Consider the following 22,023-nt stretch of genomic DNA (forward strand, 5'->3'; position numbering starts at 1 on the left):
CAAAACAAAACAAAACTTGTCAAACATATTTAATAATATAATTTAAAGGGTTAATTCGAAAAAAACTTTTATAATTCCATTAATTTGTAGATCGGTTGTTGTGGGTTATTTACCGAAAAGAAATTGTAGTTTGCCAATTAGTAAATAAAGTATTTTCGTCTAAAACCGCAAATTTCACCAACATGCTGCTGATAGGTACTTTTATCAAAAAAAAAAAGTTTATCATTTTTTTTTTTACTTTTCAAAATCAAATTGATATATATATAAATTTATTTTTTAACCACGAGGTTGTGGTGGAGTAGTAAAGGCTCCTCCTCCCTTAACCAAAGGTCTCGATCCTCACCTTTGGAAATGGAAAGAATTTCCGTGGCCAGCCGGCAATCCGGGTAATAACAGGCTTTGTAGACACGAGCAACGAGAGAGTCTTGATTAGTGATTAACCTCCAACCTTGTTTGGCCAGGAGCGCCTCATTAAATTGGCGAATTCGTCTAAAGCCCATACCACCATATTTTTTCGACACACACAGCTTGTCCCACGACATCTAGTGAAGACCACCCTTATTGTCAGTACCCGATTCTAAACAAAACCGATAGATAATAATGTTCGACAACTTCAATATTTTTTTATGTTTTTTTTATTTGAGATATCATTTTGATTTGTACAATGATAAAATGAGTCGTTATATTTATAAATTACAAAACCGATAGATAATAATGTTCGACAATAAATTCTGAGGTCATAAATGTAATTTACTTATTTTTTGTTGGTAAAAAAAGTTTTGTGGATTTGATTTTTTTTTTTTTTGCAAATACGATCTTCTAGTTTAAAAATTTACTGACACGAACCTAATAATTTCTCATTTATAAATAAACTTTTTGTTATTAAAAATACCTAAGAACGTGTTTGTTTCTTGATTTCAGAGCTCTGGTATATTGTTTCAGTCTAAACATAAGATTTTGCAGTGTTAAATAGGTGTGAGCATCGGTTCGGTTACTAATCGAACCAAACTGTTGGTTAACCGAATCGAAATTTGTGATACTTTCATAATCGAACTGAACTGAATACGATTGGTAACCGGATATTATTAAACCGAAAATTTTCGATTCTGTTACCACGTCATAAGACTCGTTTGGTTTACTTGATATTTGTTGTTACGATTTGCTATTAGAAAACGTTGTTTTTAAAAAAAAAAAACAGGGATTCCTTATTGTTGGAAAAAACTATTTTTCATGTATAAAATATAAACAATAATTTCCTTACCAAATACATAAATCTCTCATTTTTAATATAAAATAATAAACGGGAGGATAAAATGGAGTAAACAAACACATTTATAAACTCACCCTTTAAAAAGAACAAACAAACATTAGCTCACCCTTATTTGCTTGACATTAAATAAATATTAATTCTATGTCCCAACTATATATATATTTGAAAGGATGTCCCCAACTATAAATTAAAGAACAAAAGCGCAAAAAACATGATTTTATAATATTCAATTATTTTTAATTGTAGACTTAAATTGGGAGGCTAATAATGGGTCCTCCCTTTTTTATTATCATTTATCACAGTGTTGCTTGACATTGACATTTTCTTAGCACTAAAATACTATTTTTTTTTTTTTAATAATTATCTACTCTAATATGTCTAGATTCAATTCAACTTACTATAGATAAGATTAAAATAAAATATATTTTATCGATTAAAATATTATTTTATATTTTAGCTAACCCATTAGTTAACCCCAACCATATACATATATTTTTTTTCTTTTGAGGAACCAATTAAGCTGGCAAACGTATAGGAAATGCTTACATATAATTACATTTATATTACATTAATTAAAAAATATTTATAATTTCACTAATTTACAAATCGATTTTTGTGATTTTTTTCATCATAGAAAAGAACATGATTAGCTCCATTAGCAAATAAAAGATTTTTACTTAACCCACATGACAATGAACAAATTTATCAAAAAAGAAATTTCACTATTTTTTACCGTTTAGAAGCCATAGTTATTTTTTAAATATTTTTTTCTCTTTTATTATCCGTCTTTAATTATAAAAATTTCAGAAATTTAAGAAAAAAAGTAAAGAAAAAGAAGAAATGGGATGGATCGAGAATAGAAGAAAAAGAACAAGGAATGAGAATGAAGAGAGAAAATAAATTTTTAAATTTTTTTTTGGTTCGTAAGGGTATCCACCGTCGACAACAGTGACTATCCCTTTCGCAGATGGTTTGCACCTCTATGAGTGGGGCAGATCTGTTTGTAGAAGGAACAAGGTCGTGGGATCTTGAGCTGATAAGGGGAGTTTTCTCGCCGAGGGACCAATCGCTAATTATTGGAATTCCTCTCAGTCGTAGAATTATGGAAGATGGCTGGTACTAGAAGGAAGATCGGAAAGGCACTTACACTGTGAGTAGTGTCTACAAGAAACTGTCACAACATGACCTGCAAAGTTCTGATATGGCGCTGTCAACTTCTTCCTGGAATTACCTGTGGAATCTCTTTATCCCTCCTAAGGTAAAAGATCTGATATGGCGTGTGTTGGCTGGTTGTTTACCGTCTAAAGTAGCGCTGCATTGTCGGCGGGTAAATGTGTCGGTAGTAGGGGTGAGCAAAACCGAACCAAAAACCGAAAACCGAAAAAACCGAACCAAATTGCAATTTGGTTTGGTTCGGTTCTCATTTTTGTGCAACTTCGGTTTTTGGTTCGGTTCGGTTTGGTTCGGATATAAACCGAAAAAACCTAAAAAACCGAATTAGAGTATTATTTGGATATTAAAATAACGTAACAAATATAAAAGTCGAGAAAGAGGAATTAAAATATTATTAGAATTGGAATGATATTATATTATTTGGTTATTAAAAAGAATATATTAAATTAATTTAGAATTATTATTTGAGATGTATAATTTATAAGCACAACAAACAAAAAGTTCCAGAACACTATAAAAAAGAAAGAAAGAAAGAAAGGAACATCAATGTTTGATATAAGTTTTATAATTTATACAATATTATTTAATTCCATTCCAGAGAACATTATAAGTTTATATTGGAATTAGACAAAGGCCGGGCAAACACATAATAGGCAGGCAAAGCTTCTTACCATTCCGGGGGAAGATCCTATTCTTTTCTTTGAGTTGAAATAACTTCTGTTGATCAGATATTAAATGTAAAACATTATAAAATTAAGAAAAAAAAATTCAGAGAACATTATTTAATTATCTATAATTTGGTTTGAAATAGAACCAAACCGAACCAAACCGAAATAGTTTGGTTCGGTTTGAACCGAACCGAATTACAATTTGGTTTGGTTCGGTTTACAAAAATTGCTCCTATTTGGTTCGGTTTTATTTGGTTCGGTTCGGTTTTTAAACCGAACCGGACCATGCTCACCCCTAGTCGGTAGTGTGTTCGATATGTTCTGATAGCGTGGAGGATGAGTATCATGCTTTGGTGTGTTGTTCTGCAGCTCGGGCGGTGTGGTTACAAAGTCCAATTGGAGATATCAGCAATCGTTTCAACAACTTTAGACAGTTTTGGGACTTCATTCTGTCGAAACCAAGAGATTTAGTAGAGATTGCTGCTACAGTCTGCTGGAGCATTTGGTTAAATAGAAATAACCTCGTATGGACTTCAACAGCACAGACGTCCTCCCGCCCTTGCCCATTAGCCGGTGATCCGCGGTGTCCTGCTGTGTCTGCTCCTACTGACAGCCGTGTTAAAGCCAATGTTGACGCAACGATCTTCGAGGAATTGGGCTTGGCTGGTTTCGGTTGTGTAGTTTGAAGCTCTGATGGTCGGTTTTTAGCAGCAAAAAATGGGGTTCTGGAGGGTATATCAGACCCTTGTTTGGCTGAGGCTCTCTCCATTAGAGAAGCTCTAAGCTGGATAAAAGATTGTGGCTGGACTAGTGTCGTTATAGAATCAGATGCTCAGGTTATTGTTCAATCGATGGTGCACATATTAGAGGAGACGTCTCCTTTTAATGTCATAGTTAACAATTGTAGAGTTTTGCTTAACGAGCTTATTAATAGCTTCATTGCCTTTATAAGGCGCTCCGCTAATGGTTCGGCGCATGCACTTGCGAGAAAGGTGATTTCGGCTTCATGTAGGGGTGAATGACATGTCATTCCTCCTCACTTTCTTTGTAACGTGTTAAGAGTTGATTTTTAATATATTCCTTATTCGTTTCAAAAAAGAATCGTATTTCCAATGCAACCACCATTTTCGATTTTTTCATAATTTTTAAATTTTTTTTTCTCTTAACAAATAATATTTAAATAATTAAAAAAAAAAGTTAAGAATTAAAATTTCTAAGAGTATAATTTCCATCAATTCTATGCTATTAGAGTGATATTGATGATTGTGTTAATAAAATATAAATTTCATGTGTCATAATATCTCATGGCAGTTGCCCATCTACTACTCCTAAATTCCAAATATTTTGTTTGTCTTTTGGACTCGAATTCAAATAACTTTTTAAATTAAAAAATTTGAAGAGTATTGAAAATGTTCAAGAAAACAAAGAAAGAAAAATGTAAAAACCTTACCCCCTCAATAAAAGAAGTTGATAAAATAAAGAGGATGGGAATGGCCAAATTGGAATGGGATGTAATATTAAATTGAGTAAATAATTTACGAGTACTTTTTTTTTTTTTACCTGACCTGTTTAGTTCCTAGTTTAAAAAATATATTTTGAGGTCTCATCTTTTATCGATATTAACCTTTTAATTCTTCTGTCTATTTATTTTTAGATTTCTAATCGTTATATTTGGTATAAACAGACAGATAGAAAATAACAAAGTAACATGGTTATTTTGTATAGTACTATGACTATCCTGAAAACTAAGATATGTTCGGTTAAAAATCTAAAAAAATAGACAAAATGACCAAATGATTAATATTGATAAAAAAATAGAAATTTTATAATGCGTTTTTCAAAATAGGAGACTAAATGTTACGTCGAAAAGTGTGAACAAATAAATTATTTACTCTATTAAATTCTATTATAGTCCTTAAATTCAATTTGTTATATAAAATAATGAACTTATATAAATATAACACAAAATGTATTAAGAAAGTATTACCAAATCCGCACCTTTTTTTATATTAAGCTTCTTTTTCTTCTCGTTAAATTATGTAATCTTAGAAAATAAAATATTTTCATTTATTCCAAAATTGATGCAGCTCGATTAGGGATGGCAATGAGCAGATCCGATTCTGAACCTGGGTAGGAGGGATGGCTGTCCAAGAGCCCAAGGATATAGAGATCCAAATATAGTAATTTATTTATTTTTAAAAATATGATATTCTAATTTATTAATACCAGTATTAATAGGTCTAGAATTTTAAATTAGTTTTAATTTAAAACTAATAAAATGAACACAATTATAAACTTAATTTTTTTAAATCATATTATTATATCTCCGTATTAATAAAAATTTGGGACATCAATTAGTGTTTCCAAATTTTCAAATTTATCTAAGATTCTTTCCAAATTCCATAATGAAAGGGTTTGGCATCGATTCCCTAATTATATCAACTCATAATTTGAGAGTTTTTCCATAATTATCTCTTCCACCCTTCAATCCCAATAATTTACCTCCCTTCTTTAATCACACTCCAATCCGAAAACATATTATATGGTAATATTATCCTTCATCTTTAATTCACCAGCTATATAAATAATCAATTTTGTTCTCTCATCACTTCACCGTGAACCTTCCAATTGCCAATAGCTTTTTTTAATCTTCGAGAAACTCTATGAGATTCAGTTTTACTTTGGTTTTGAGAGGAGATTTGGAAGAAACACATCAAAATCATCCAATTTTAAGACCTTAATCGCTAAATCCTGTTAAGGGGGATGATTTACAAATTTCTTTTTTCATTTTTCTGTTATCATATTTGTATCTTAAAGAACATAAAATCTATTAGAAATATTTTATAATTATTACATTTGAGAGAACTTTTTTTTTTTTTTGATGAACAGAGAGAACTTTTTCTTAGATGCACTCCTACTTGCCAAATTCAATAAAAAAAAAACTTAAGCACTTTGACATCGAATGCAAACCTCTACTTGAGTATAGGTCTGTAAAATTGAGAATCAAATATATTTCTTGCAGTAATTTTCTATGTCAAAATATTGCAAAACTAAATTTTGAGCCATTATATTGTTTAAATTTTGGTTTCACTAAGCCCTTTAACTTTGAAGGTGATTAATATTTATTAGGGACTTCATTTAGTATTTCGCCCATTGGCCTCTAAAATTTCAGGATCGGCCCTGTCAATGAGTAGGATATTCATAGGTAGTATCAATTCTAAATCTTTACATGTTTATTTTTTCATTAACCGTACTCATCCCATTATTTTATGTGTATAATTTATGAATCTCATATTTGTCTCAGTTCAATCGCGGGTACTCTTATTTATCAAGAATCAATACATAATACAAAAATAATTATAAATTTAATAAAAGATAAATTTAATAAACCATCCATAAATAATTCATCTACAAATTTAACAAATATTCCAAATTCAAAAATTCTAAATCAACCTTAATCAATAAAAATAAATTGGCTTAGTGGTTAAAGTAACTGGATGAAAGTCAAATATATGGCAGGTACCGGATAACGTTTACCCATAGGGTATTCCATACCCGTCCCATACCGGTCACAAGTAATTTTTTTTTTGAACTCATACCCGTCTTATACCGTTTTATACAGGATACAGATAATCTCATTAGGATCAGATAGTGTCGTATACCTGATAGAGTACTCATTGTCATTCCTAGTCCTGCTAGACTTTAACTTTGATCCTCAATTTGATATTATAAGCTTTTATATATATATATATATATATATATATATATGGAAAAAAGACATGCAAATTGTAAAAACGGAAAACGTGAAAAACAAGAAAATGAATTGAAAATAAAAAAAAATGGAAAAAATCGTGAAAAATATGGAAAATGGTAAAGACAATAAAAAACAAAATATTTGTTCGTTTTTCAATTTTTGTTTTATTTTTCACATTTTTCTGTTTTTTTTCCAAGAGAATGGAATAATGGTGAAAATGGTTCTTATAAAGCTTTTCTTGAAATGGTTTTGCATCTGTGGGTGTAGGGGCATTATTTGTAAAACACTTCATGTTGTATATCTTGGTAGGAGGGCGTTGAAATGTCATGCCCCTTATCAGGCGTTTTAAATGTGTGTGTGTGTGTGTGGGGGGATAATATGTTGAATGGTGTAGTATGGACTTGCCTTTTGAAGTTCAAGCCTAATGGATTCAACTAAATCTTATTCCGAGCAAGCTACTATATGCATTGGAATCCTATTTGAGAAATGATTCCAAAAGAGGTGTATCTTCCTAAACTATAGCTTCGTATTTTGATAAAGACATTAGTTCCTAAAGAGAGAATGTGTGAATTGTAGCCTACATTGATTAGGAGTATAAAGTGACTATATAAAGGAGACTTATAAAACCCACGATATGTTACATATACTTAACATTGTTGTATTGATCCATTGCTCCTGGATTGATACTCACTTAGACATCATAGAGTCTTCCGTCAATCATTGATGTCTCCATTGTCTTTGGAAGAAGTAACCAGATATAGAAGAAGATGCAACTATCAAGTCTCCGAAAATTTAAATAATTTATCACCAAAGTATTTAATAAATAACAATTTAAATAGGATGTAATGTTAATTAAAGTTTAAGAAATACTATAAATGATTTATTTGAGTGAAGGAAAATGTTTGACCACCAAAGAAACCAACACATCACGTTATTTGTGTGTTGGACCAATAATTTGATACCGCGTGAAACCTCAATCAATCTGTTGGCGTTATTTTGCAAATAACCATATTTCAACCTTGACTCGTGTGGATTTGATGTGGACGTGCCAGAGAAATTAATTCCCAATTAATTCATTGATTTTGGGTTGTAATATGCGCATTAAAATTAACTTCTAAAAGACGAAATGATTGGACGAAGGATTCAAAAATTGAAAAATAAAAACCTTCTTGGATTCATAGTTCCACTACTAACTCAGCTAATGGCACTACGAAAAGAACTAAATTAACACAAGGATTTGAAAATTTTTCATTTTTATTGATTTTATAAATTTTGTTTTGATTACAAATGATGAAAATAGAAAAAGAAAGCAACAATTACAACTGAAAAGACTACGTTAATTTCGTGAAGAAATTACGTTTAACAAAAGCAAAGACCAGAAAGCAATTAGTCGCAATTTCACACTAAACCCCTCTTTCTTGTCTCTGTTTTCAGCTTGAAAATACACCGAAGACCAAAAAGCAATTAGTCGCAATTTAATTGAACAAGAATGAAATTATTAACAAAGCTGAAACTGAAAACAACAAACTTGAAGGTTGAAATGAATTGATGGCTCGTTGGTGTCTAGAGCTCGAATTAATCTTGTATTTTTTAGATGACGACTGTTGTTATAGATTAAATCGGGACATGTTAGTTTTAATCGTAAACTAACAAAGATGTTCTTCTCTAGCTAAACTAGAAGGAGTGAATCTCGGGTTTACGGTCTAAATCCTTAGAAAAATCATAGATTCCCCCATTGTTGAAGGTTAGAAACCTTAACAAGTTTCAACGGAGACGATGATAAAATTGATTTGATAAAAATTGAATATCCTTACAAACAAATGAGCTTATATAGCTCAACAAATAAAAGGTAAAAGACTAAAAAGTCTAATTACGGTTACTAATAATCAAGAGTGCTAAGGGGTAGAATGGAAAGGGAATGCCAAAATGGCATTTAGGCAAATAAAATAAGAGTGCAAATAATAGGGTTAAAATGAAACAATAGTAATTAAGAGATGTAAGTAATTGTATTAGTCTTGGTAACTAAGAGATGTAAGTAATTGTACCAATTTCATGGAGTTGTTTACATGCTTCCAAGCAAGCCTTCTACTTTAGATATTTAGTAAGTCCTTTAACCCAAATGGATTGTATAGGGCAACTTTTTGGAAGAATCAAATTGAAAATATATGTTCTCTTGTCTACAAGACACAGAGGAGAAGGTTTGATAGATTAAGATAAATACAATTACATACTGAATTTCAACGAAATGGAAACAAAGTCAATCGGAGAGAATGTCTAAATCGAAGCGTGGCAGAGGTCAAGTTTAATAAGCAGAAGTCTAATTTGATTTAAAGAACTAAAAATTACCCTAATCTGAAACAGAGTCAAGAGGAGAGATGCTTAGGGCCAAGATTGATAACATACCTCAGTTCTCTTGAAGAAAAACAATCTTGTAATTGTTTTAGTATTCTTGAGAGTGGAGATTTTTGAAAAAAGAAACAGATTGAACAACAATAGTTATGCCAGATTTGCAAAAATGGAAATTGGCAACGGTGAGGAGTAGCGGCAGCAGTGATCGACAGACCGATGGACGCTAGGTCGGGAGCAGTGAGGAACAGATTTAGAATTTTGAAAGAAACGACCAGATAATTATAAGAGTGAGAAATTGAAAGTAACTGGAAAAGAAGGTAGCAGGTAAAAGCGTACATAATTCCACAAGAATGAGATCTGAGGTGTATTTGTATTATTGGCTTAAAAAAACAAAGTGCAAGTACTTTGTTTTTGAACAAAGTGAGGATAGTGGACACCTAAGTTATAAACAGTAGATCCTAATATAGATACAAGGGGTGTTAAAAAAATCGAGCCGGGCCGAAATAACCGGCCGAACCGATGAATTTCGATTTTTCAGTTCGGTTTTTGGTCTATTAGGTTTGGTTTCGGTTTTAGTTTTATTTTTTGTAATATTTCGGTAATTTCGGTCGGATCGGTTTTTAAATCAAAATTACCGAATTAACCGAACAGACCGAAATAAATTTAGTATAATTAGAAATTAGATTTATTATTATATAATTTGATTAAAGAATTATATTATTGGAATTTTTGTTAAGCATGATATTTCTTGGATTAACTACAACTGATTATTTTATTAGTCTGTTTAATGTTTGCCTACCAATTTAATACAATTGTACACTACTTCATATTTGAAATTGATTTTATTTCTATATAAAATTTCTATCATTTTTACTTTCAATAAAAAAGTTAGTTATTTTCAAAAGAAAAACAAAAACAAAAAAAAAAACGAAAACGGTTGTATATATAAGTAAATGACAAGCAATATCATTAATAGTATAATATTAACCTTATATAGACATAATTGTTAATGAATTATTTTAATGTAAGGAAACCGAATAACCGAATCGAAACCAATCGAAATAATTCGGTCAGTCCGGCTCGGTTATTTATTATTATTCGGTTTTTATTTTTAAGACTATTCGGATTTCGGTTATTTCGGTTCGGTTTTCAGACCGAACCGACCGATGAACACCCCTATACAAAATGTATGAATGTTGTAGTACGCTTTGAAATAAGGATCAAAATGGCTCAAATTCAACGGGATAAGTTTAGTTTAAATCCAACTTTAACAAATTTATCAAAATTTTATAAATTTTTAATATTAAACTGATTGTATTAAAATTTACCAAGTTTAGTTTAAATTGATTTTCATTGTTAATTTTAAAAACCATTTTTCTTAATTTGCCAAATTGTCACGAAGAAGCTTCTAGAGACCAAAATTTGGGGATTCCTAGTTAGACAAATGACATACTCCGAAATGGATTTTGCCTATACTGCAAACCATTTTCATGCAGCCACTCTATACTTTTCATGCTGTCTTTGTTATCAATATTAACACAATTTAATTGCTTCTTCTTTTCCAATAGGACAAGAGAATATATATATATAGCACACCGATTTAAAATCTTGCAGCCAACTTCATCACCCTTTACCAAACCATTTAATGTGATTTATAATACCTAATAAAAAATGATTTTAGCATTTTAAGTTAAATAGTTCTTAATATCATGTTAGAATTTTTAAACTAGTGACCCATAATAAATAAAATATTAGTAAAATTTCAATGTATAATAAATTGAGTTTATGGACATCTTTGAGGGAAGGTGTACAGGAATCATTGGGGTTATCAAGGATTTAGGAGCGGACCAGTCCTGACATTTTAAGGGTCCCCGGTGAAATAAGAGATAATGGGCCCTTAATAAAAAAAATGTACTAAAAAATCTAAAAATATAAATTTGGGCCCATTTTAGACCTAAAATATTATATTATTTGATCAATTTTTAGACCTAATGGATATTATAACTAAATTTATAACAAAAAATATATATATATATATATATATTCAATAAAATTAAAAATTTTAGGCCCCTTTTAGCCTTGGGCCCTGGGCGGCCGCACCCCGAGCCTATGCCCAGGGCCGGCCCTGAGCGGACCGATACTGTGACAGAGACGAGTCTGACCCTTCAACTAGCTGAAAAATACCTTTTAATACAGTAGGTGAAGGATTTTGATCAATCAAAATCCAGCTCAGTCAATAACTTCTTTTAAAATTATATCCCTTTCTAAATTTATCATGCGTTCTTCATTACGAAGATCCATTAACCGCAATTCTGGATAGAAAATAATAAAAAATTATATTTGATGTCGCTAAATATAAAATTCTATCAGTAATTTCATTATTTTTAAAATTTGGGAAATTTGATTATTTGGATGATTATTGATCCCATAAAAATATTTTCACTAAATTTTTACCTATTAATTGTTCAAATATTTAGTTTTGTTATGAGAGCATTCAAATAAAATACTAATTAAATGGTTATATTTAAATTGTAAAAGATGGGTTGAAGTTGCGGCCATTAAAATACATGTCAATAAGGCTTATTGGTAGAAAAATATAACCACATCATGTCATGTCTGATATCATTGAGGGGTCAAAAATTAGTATTTCAATAACTTCTTATTCGCCTAGCGGCTACGGCAGTGCACTCAGCATCTATATAAAAGTTAACTACTACCCATTTCACTGTAAATTAATGAATCTAACAGGAAATGAGTATTAATTGGTACAATCTCAAGCAATTGGATGATAAATTAACAATTTCTTTTTATAATTTTTTAACGGAAAAATTACAAAATTGGATCAAATTTGAGATTTATTTACATATGTAACCTATTAATCCAACCTACTACATATCTAAACTATTTTTGGTCCTGTTTGGGAATTAGCTGTTAGCTGATTACATTAGTCGTTAGCTGTTAGCTGATTACATTAGCTGATTTGATTAGCTGTTTGTGTAGACCTGTTTGGTAAAAATTAGCTGATTGATAATAGCGGTTTGTGCAAAAAGACAAATAAGGACATTAATTTTGGCGCAGGAGAAGAGGGAGTCTATCTATTAGGGTTAAAGAAGTCCATTAATTTTAATATTGCAAAACGCTAATTGAAAAAGCTCTTTTTAAGAGTTTTTTCTAAATTAGCGTTTTCATCCCAAAACTATCTCCCAAAGCTCTCTCCACCAAACACTCCAATTAGCGGTTTCAGTGGTCAAACCTCTAAAGTTGGTCAAAACCGCTCTTTTTATCCCAAAACGCTCTTTACCAAACAGGGCCTTTGTGTGATTTTTCCAAAATACCTCAACATTTCATCTTCCCCTTTCCGCTTCCTCTTCCTTGCACAGTTTCTCTCCCCTTCCCAGGCCTTTGATCTTCATCTCTTCCTTTATACTGCGAAATCTGTACCATTTTCTTCATCACCATGTCTTTCGCTTCTTCCTCTCTCCCTCTCTTAATTCTTCATCTTCCTATTGCTAGAAAATTAAACCATGGTTCTTGATCTTCTTGTTTCTTCTCGTCTATTGGTTTCTCTATTCTTGTGCGGATCGAAGAAATCGTTATTTGACGTTATTTTCATTATTTTTCTGCGTTTATCATATGGTTATTGACGATTTTAATGGTAAAAGGTGGAAAAAATGTAAGTATCTACTGTTTTCTCCTCGTTTTTTTCCTGAAAATCACTTCACGAAATGGGCTTTTGCGAAGGTTTACGAGGAAAAAGAGGCTGAAACGGACGATTTTACTTCGCGAAAACAGATTACGCGAAGTCTGCGGAGAGAAATGTTCATGATTTTCACCTTCGCGTAAATATGTTTTCGCGAAGTAAAATCGTGACATTTCTCCTCGCAGACTTCACGTAATCCGTTTTCGCAAAGTAGAAGTGTCCTCTTTTTTGCACATTTCTCTTCGCAGACTTCGCGAAATCCTCTTTTCACGAAGCCAAATCATCATTTTTCTTCCTAACATAATTAAATTTTTGTGAAGGTGGTTGAATACATAACATCCTTTTTAAGAAGGCGGTGTACTGGGATGCAGAGGGTGTGTGAACTTGCTGATTTTTCTTGGATTCTTTTCTGAAACAGAGAGAAATTTCTATCAAGATCGGTCACATTGACTTTCAAATGATTTTAATATTGTTATTGTTGCAATCTTGTTGTAAATTTTGATAATATTATGATTTTAATGTTAGAATTATTGTTGCACCATTGTTGTTATGCTTTTTTTTTGTTACATACCACTTCGCAGATTTCGCAAGATGCGAAGATAATACTACTTAAAAACACGTCTTTTGTTTCATATATTGCGAAATCTGCGAAAATGAAAGTTATTCTGCGAATTAAAATCATATACTGAACCAAAATATGCGAAGTCAGATGGAAGGGAGAAAGAAGAAAAACTAAAAAATTTATAAGTGTTATATATATATATATATATATATATATATATATATATATATTAAGGGTATTTTGGAAAAGTCACACAAAAATAGTCTAGATATGTAGTAGATTGGGTAAATGAGTTCAATATGTAAATGAGTCTCTCAATTGACCCAATTTTATAATTTTTTCTTTTCTAACAGTCAATTGTAATTGTTAGGAAAAAAATATAAAAATAAATTTTGTTGTTTGAAATATTTTTAAACATAAATACGTGGTTTAAAAGTTTGCAAATTGGTACTTTCTTGAGGTTCAAACCGTTAGAAAAAACAGTCAAAAATAAAAAAAAAAGTGATAACTTGTCAATTTTGGTCAAAAGGTCAAAGGACAATTTTGTCATTTCAAAAACTCAAATGGTCCACATTCACCGTCGTCTGGATCCAGACTCTCAATAAATGAAGTTAATGTCTCCTACTATCGGCCTTAAACTCCATGATCTCTCACCATATCTGTAATTCCCAAACCACTTGAATCGGAAAATTCTTCTAATCCAAATGCTTCAAAACAAAATCAAACCCAAAACCGCTTAAACCCCACTATAATAGTTGCAATCGCAGTGGCGGATTTGGCCGGAATAACAATTCTAACTCTAGAAATTCTATTTGTGTACCAATTAAAGAAGAAGAAAGTTCAAAACCCATATATCAAAATAAAAAATCCACCAAAAAACGAGCAAAAATTAGCATCATCGCACACTATAACCTCAAAAAATGAACATCAAGAAAAACCTAGAGATAGATCCAATTTGCATGTATAAATCACGAGAGAAAGACAAAAACGAGTCAGCCAAGTTAGTAGCTATCGTGAAAACGATGCTCTTCCATTATAGTGGGTAATTAGAAAAACCAGAGGTTCAGAAAAGTAAGAGAAGAAAAAGAAGAAGCGAGATTTAGGGAAAACGATGGTGGAAGGCGGAGCTGCTACGGTGGGACTGTTACGATAGAGTTGCTAAAAAATATCAGAAATTTTTGGATAATAGAGACTTTTTTTTTTTTTGAAAAATAAAATATTTTTCAGTATCAGTCTAAAATCAGAAAATTAAAAATAATGAATTGTAATTATTTTTAAAAGGTACGAAGAAATTAATATATGGTTTTAAAAATTTAGAAAAACATTTTATTCTTTGTAAAAAATAAAACATTTTCTTTCACTTTCTTAGTATTTTTTTTTGTATGTTGATTAAGCTAAAAAAAGGTACGCTGCTCAGTTTTGGAGGGATTATCCAACGAGGTGCCATGGGCAAATCTTTCTAATTCATTCACTTAAAGGCTGATTCTGAACGCCGCGTAACATCATCTTCAACCAACCTCCAAGCTCAGTTTTGGAGGGATGTGGGTAGTCTGTTTGGTCGATAGTTTACGCAGAAGCTTCGGTCACTGAGTTAGTGCGTGATGCGGCTAGACAAAGATTTAGTCCTCAAATTGCTTCGCTATGGTGCTCCGCTATTGTAAATGACATTTGGGTGCTGTGGTTTACTCGGAACCAAGTGATTTTTGAGGATGAAAAGCCTAACATCATGATGGCTTTCCGACGATTTTGGGGCCTGGTTCGGGAGTCAGGGGGAGTGGCGTCGGGTTCCATGTGGAATTCTATTGTTGAGTGCAAAATCTTACACGAACTAGGCTTGCAGAGGAAGCCGCACCGCACCGCACACCGAGGATAATCCCAGTTTGTTGGCAGGGACCGCCATCGGGATGGTGGAAGGTTAACACAGACGCTTTTGTGGCTGGCACGCCAATCATGGCAGGCTGCGGAGGAATCTTCACGACTAAGCACAGGGCTTTCGCGGAAGCCTTTGCTTTCCAAATGGATTGTAGTTATCCTACATAGCAGAACTGTTTGCGGCAATCGCTGCTATTAATATGGCATTTGCAAGGGGTTGGAACAAGCTTTGGGTGGAGAGCGACTCGAGTTATGTGGTTCAAACAATGAACTCTAAATCTTTATCGGTCCCATGGATTATCAAGCAAGATTGGCTCTGTTGCTTGCAAAATATGGAATCAAATGACGGTAGTTTTTTTCGAATAAATACTGGGAAGGGAACCAGGTAGCGGATACACTAGCAAATTATGGCAGACTCGCGGCTCACGCTAAATGGTGGGATGAACTACCTCAATTTTGCTCTTCGGTTTTTCCTAGCAATTTAGTAAGCCGTACTATTTTTCGTTTTCATTAATTGTTTTCTGTTTCTCATTCTTGTATTTTTTTAATAAATTGGACTTCAGGGACGGGGCAGAGGACATGGGTGCCAACCTAGTTGGGATGTATGGGGCATACCTGTTTTTTAATATAAGATTAAGCTAAAAAAAAATTTAGTGCACAATATTTTTGTGCAAACAAATAGATCTAGGATGATTTGAATTTTCTAGAATTAGATTTCAATTTAAGAAGTGAACAATTCAACTTTAATTATTTAATAAATAAAATCATTAATTTTTAAAATTTAATTAATAAATCTTAACAATTAATAATTGAGATTAGCTCATGTTTCATTTGACCATTAAAAAACTTAAACCTCCACACATAAGCGAAGCTCCCTCCAGGCTCCACCTAATCCAGTCGAGTCTTATTTATAACCTCTGTTTTTCTGCAACTCTCATTCTCAACAAAATAAAGTTTCAATCACTTCAATTGAAGCTTTCATAGCTACCTAAACAAGCCATCGTCTTCTTCGTCTTGAATTCAACTAATCTTTTTGTCCACTTCTTCTTCTCCAATAGCAACCGAAATTCCAGCTTGCAGAAAGATTTATCAAACCAAAGCTCCAGTTTCCAAAGAAAATATCACATCACACACACTAATCCAAGAAATAATGCTCTTCTTCAAGACTATCAAGACGAAGATGTGGATGTTTTCTCATTGACTTTTATATTCACCTCCTTCAAACCCCAAATCTGTCCTTCTTTCCGGTATGGAAGTTATGATCATAACCACAACAATCACCAACAAGGCTATTGTTAAACAACTAAACTTTCCTCTTCAAAAGCTTTCCTTCTGGTTCGCCCCTACCACTCGTCCACCAGGCCTTTTCGGCTCCTAAACCTACTTTTCACGAATCACTCTCCAGCCTTTTTTTCTCCTATCGTATACTATCCTATTCAAATTCAATGGTTGCCTATTTTTACAACCAGAATTTTTTACCTGAGTCGACTTATTTTAACTCGTTGGACCCGTTTTCGAGTGGTTCACGCGATTTTAATGGGCTTTTATCCGGTGGATCGATGCCGATTGCGTCGGAGGCTTTGGTACTGGATAATGAGAGAGGAGAACTCGTGAAGGCACCGGCGACGAAAGTCGGAAAGAAAGGGGTTTCTGAGGCTAAGACTCTGGCGGCTTTGAAGAGTCACAGTGAGGCTGAGAGGAGGAGGAGGGAGAGGATCAATGCACATCTCGCTACTCTTCGTGGTCTTGTGCCCTGCACTGAAAAGGTTAATTTCATATTCTCTGTTTTGTTTTGGTTCTTAAAATTTCAATTTAGGATTATGATTTGATGATTTCATCTTGTTTGATTAGTGATTTTGGGATGTCAGTTTGATTTTCATCAGACGGATTCTTTACTTTTGGTTGATTCTGTTACGGATTAGTTAGCTAAAATTGTTTATGAAGGTGTTTGATGTATTGCTGCTGAGAGAATATATATGTAGAAATGTGAGTCTTCATATATATGTAGAAATGGGTTGAAGGCTATTCAAATTACCTCTGCTATATGTTGCATGGAAACTCTTCTTTAGTAGCTTTTCAGAGTTTCATGTCCATTTGCATTTCAGTTTGTTTTCCGTTTGCTAGCTATATTTTAGTAGAAATAATGTTTTCGAGTGTTTGTTTCCATTTTCTTTTCCGTGCAACATAGCTCGTGGTATAGCATCCCTCTTAAGAAGTTTGAGGATAACTACAGATGAGATAAACCATAGGCAGAGGTAGAGGGGGCATGGTGGGGTGATGTTTTACCTCCAGCCGCGACGGGCCATCCATGAGAGGGGTCGTTATGTCCTACCTGATCCCTGCAATTTCATGTGTTTTGGGTGCAGTTTGCACCCCAATAGAGGAAAAAGGGGATGCTCAGCGCTTGATGGGCTGGTTTTTTCTTCATCCAGTTAAGCTAAAACGGTGTCATTTCAGTCTAGATGGGCAAAAAAAATATAAGCAATTTTTTTAAGCCCACTTCATATAGAATGAGCTTATTTTTGCATCCCCAACAGTCCAATGTTGGCTCCACCATTGACATAGAACTGCATCAGAGAGAACACCATCTTACTTAATTAGTGATTTTGGTTATGTTCTTTCAGAGTTTCAGTAAATGAAGTCAACAAGGGTTATTTCATTCTCTTACAATATGAATTACTTGAATACAAAACTTAAACTCAAGATGAAAAGCATTAGAATTTGTTGAATTTAGAAGATAGAAGCTTTTCTGATGCTACCAGGCTTAGTCAATTACTGTCATAAGCTCAAGTCACAAATCTGATTTGATTATTTTAGATTAACCATGAAGTCAAACTAAGACATATTCTTATAAAAATGCATCCATATGATTATTTGAGTTAACATATAACAGGTAGGTGATTAAATAATCTTTAATATTGGATGAATGTTTTATTAAACACACCACGAGGCCTTTTTATATGTGAAAATATATATGATGGCTTACTTTGATTTGTTGGCTGATAAATAAGGATATCTTTTGGTGGGTTGAAAAGCAAGTCTGAAGCAGACTTCTGGGAGATCAACAACCACTAAAATTTTAAATTCTCAAGTTATGAATAAGATTTTCCCCTAATGATAATTGCCTTTTTTTTCCTGTTTGTTTCTGCTTTGTCATATATGCTCTGAATTTGACATATCAACCAGGTCAAAAAAATAAAAAAATGCAGCAGTTATTTAAATGGTTATTTCATGATTGTTTCAACCATTATTTCTAACTATTCTAATGGATCTGTCCTACTCATAAGCGTAAGCTTTAGAAATGGGAAAAAGGATTTAGAGAAACAATCATATAGTCATTATTTTCTTAATGAACCAAATTACTTTTGCAGGTAGCATTGATATGGAGACATATCTTTTCTGGTATGTCATTGTTAGTATAAGTATACTGTTGACAGCAACAACTGCTTATCTTCTCAATTTAGGCTATTGAGTTATATTATTGTTTACGAGTCATTCTCATATCGATCTAGACCTCAATTCTTTTCGGTTTTCTAGATGGACAAAGCCGCATTGCTTGCTGAAGTCATTAACCAAGTAAAGGAGCTGAAAAAGAACGCAAACGCAGCCAGTAAAGGTCTTCTGATTCCAATGGATGATGATCAAGTTGAAGTTGAGCTTTATGGAGATGGAACTTTGTCTTTTAAGGCATCGGTTTGCTGTGATTATCGGTCTGAACTTCTCTCGGACACAAGACAAGCAATTGAAGGCCTGCAACTAAAACTTGTTGATGCAGAAATATCAACGTTAGGAGGCCGGTTAAAGGCTGTGTTTTTCATAACAAGCAAGAATGGCGCTGAGGATGGTGATGCACAAGTTGAGCTCGTAAATTCTATTCGGAAGGCGTTGAGTTCTGTGGTGGAGAAATGTTCTCTTACACCTGCATACTCGCCTAGGACAACCCTGCCGAACAAGAGGAGGAGGGTATCTTTCTTTGATTCCCCGGGCTCATCTTCTTGAGAGCTAAAGGTTGTTGCTCTTGATGCTGATGTGGATAGAGCTGTGCTGATTGTTGTACCATATGATGGAGATGGCTAGAAAGGATGAGAATAAGTGCATTGTGGCTAAGTTATCTGTGATGGTGTGATGAAGTTCATAAGCTATTGATTCTGTCTGCTATATATTATAGCCTTTTATGTCATTGAGATGTCTTGTGTCTCTTTGATAAGTCTTGTCTATTATTATCTGGTATTCAATATATATATATATATATATATATATATATATATTGTTGATTTATGTTGTATTTATTACATGTTAATACAACGAATGTAATCAAAGTTGTAATATAATGGAACGGAATAATGATTATATCACTATGTTTGGTTAGCAAAGTGTAAATTGATGAAATATTATTTAGCATGAAAATAAATGGTGGTTTTCACCTTGACCAGGTGAATTTGGTCGATCACTATTAGATGTAGGAGGTGTGAATTTAAGCCTTACGATGAGAAAAGTAAGAAGAACAAAAAGGAAAAAACGAGAAAAATATGAAAAGCAATAGAAAAAAAAAAGAAAAGTAAGAAAATGGGAAACAAAAAGGCAACGTTCATTTTTTCCATTTTTGGTTTATTTCATTGGTTTTCTTCCTTTTTCCTTTTTTTTTTGTTTTTTCCCTTTTCCTTTTTTTTTTTATTTTTCTTGCTTTTTGTAGTTTTTTCGTTTTTTTCTATTTTCTTTAAATATTTTTCCTCTCACGTTTTTTTTGTCCATTTTTCATCTTTTCTTGTTTTTTTTTTCGTTTTCTTTTTTCTTTTTATCGCTTTTCTTCTTTGTGTCTTTCACGTTTACTGTTTTTATTGATTTCCCGTCTTTAATATTTTTCTCATTTTTTTTTGTTTTTAATGTTTTTCTCGTTTGGTTGGTTTTCTCGTTTTAACTGTTTTAACTGTTTGTTCTGTTTTTCTTATTTTTGACTTTTCTCTATTTTTTCAATTTTCTCAATAGTTTTGTTTTTTTCATTTTTAATTTTATCGTTCAATAAGAATTATGTATTATATATATTAATATTAAAAATACAAGGGCTGCATGTAATGGGGTTCATACCCGTTTTTTTCATGATTTACCATTACATAAATTTATAAAGAAAAATTGAATAATCTATTTGTGATTCCATTATGATAAAAACATTATGATAAATCAAACATTGTAATAGGCGTCCATTGTAATGGACATTCCATTATAACGACCATTACAACGTATGAAACATGGCCTTAGGGTTTGTTTGGTTGAAGTGTTCATATTTATTATTATTTGTTGTTGTTATTAGTTGTTTAATGTTGCTGCTAGTTGGTATAAGTTAGCTGATTTTCATTCCAAAATGACCATAACACACGTTTCTTAATCCTAACCAAACACTTCTATTATTTTATTTTAAGAGAAAAAACAAAAAGAAAATTTAAAAAAGAGAAGCAAACGAGCATCTACTTTTATTTTGAGAGAAAAAACAAAAGGGAAATTTAAAAAGAGAACCAAACGACATCTACTTTTAAATAAATAAGTGCATTGCAGATTGCGGGTAAAAGATTACTCTATATAAATCATAGGTAGCTAGTTTATGGATCTAATATATTAAAGACCTAAGCCCAAACAGGTATGAGGCTCTCCAGGGGGCATCCATTTATGTACCTAGAAACTCCTCATTTCTACATCGACTTACAGTCATTGCCTTACCCAAGGGTAGCAAAGTAATCTCACCTTTTGGGACCCTTTAGCTGATTTTAAATTCCATTGCAGTACTTTTCTTACAATCTTATTGATTTTGACATTAGAGTGTATCCAGGAGGTCCACCCAATGCAGGCCAAACTTTGAAAACCAAGTCAGTGATCCAGCTCTTAGGTCAGACCTATCATTTGGTATAGTGAACGTGGATAACTACTTAGACAACCTTCATCGGATTTTCTCAACTCGACCGATTAACTTCCTCTAATTTTTCAAGTGACTAGAAGTCTGTTGCCGTCTGATATCTTTTTCCGAACGACACATCTATCTTTATTATGTATAATCTTTCTAATTAATATAAAATTCTAATTCTAGATTGCAGTACCAGATATACGAGGATTTATTAAATTATATTGGAAAATAACTTAATGTTTAATATGTATAAAGACTTTTATTAAAAAAAATATGATTTATTGTATATAGATTATCTAAGTTAAATTAGTCTTGCTTCAGGTTTCAGTAGCTTAAGCTTACCTGTTCCCTAGCGCCGGTCACGATCCGTGGATTGAGTCATGACAAAGTTGGTCCCCTCCATGGTTTGAGATTTGTTCCGAGTCATCTCCTATTCCATAATCTAGGTGCTCATATAGGTAGGTCTTTTTTATTTTAATTCTTGTTGTAGGGGAAGACTAAGTCAATTGTAGACACCTTTAAGAATCAGTGTCTCCACTCCAAAGGCTTATTAGACAATTTTCCTAAGATATCAAACTTTAGGTTCAACCACACCATATGTTTAAACTTATCCCCTTACAATGGAGTGAAGAACGTTCAATAGACTAGGCCTGTCGCCCTAATCCTATTCTCCCGACACAAGGAATAAAAGGAAAACCATAGTCCTCCAACCATTCCATGCAATCTCACTATGTGCCAAGTTAAAATCATACAACACCTCTATAAAGAAAGGAAGTAAGGGC

At 32.6% G+C, this 22,023-nt stretch overlaps 1 protein-coding gene across 1 annotated transcript; it reads left to right on the top strand.

Moving 5' to 3' along the window:
* The first annotated feature begins 16,217 nt into the window (after positions 1–16,217).
* On the top strand, positions 16,218–19,715 carry LOC136233481 (transcription factor bHLH30-like). Its single transcript, XM_066023151.1, has 2 exons — positions 16,218–17,114; positions 18,886–19,715. The coding sequence occupies exons 1-2, from the start codon at positions 16,794–16,796 to the stop codon at positions 19,345–19,347; spliced, it is 783 nt and encodes a 260-aa protein (XP_065879223.1). The 5' UTR covers positions 16,218–16,793; the 3' UTR covers positions 19,348–19,715.
* The last annotated feature ends 2,308 nt before the right edge of the window (positions 19,716–22,023 follow it).

This window comes from Euphorbia lathyris, chromosome 6 (genome assembly GCF_963576675.1).
Source record: "Euphorbia lathyris chromosome 6, ddEupLath1.1, whole genome shotgun sequence".
In the NCBI taxonomy this organism is placed as follows: Eukaryota; Viridiplantae; Streptophyta; class Magnoliopsida; order Malpighiales; family Euphorbiaceae; genus Euphorbia; species Euphorbia lathyris.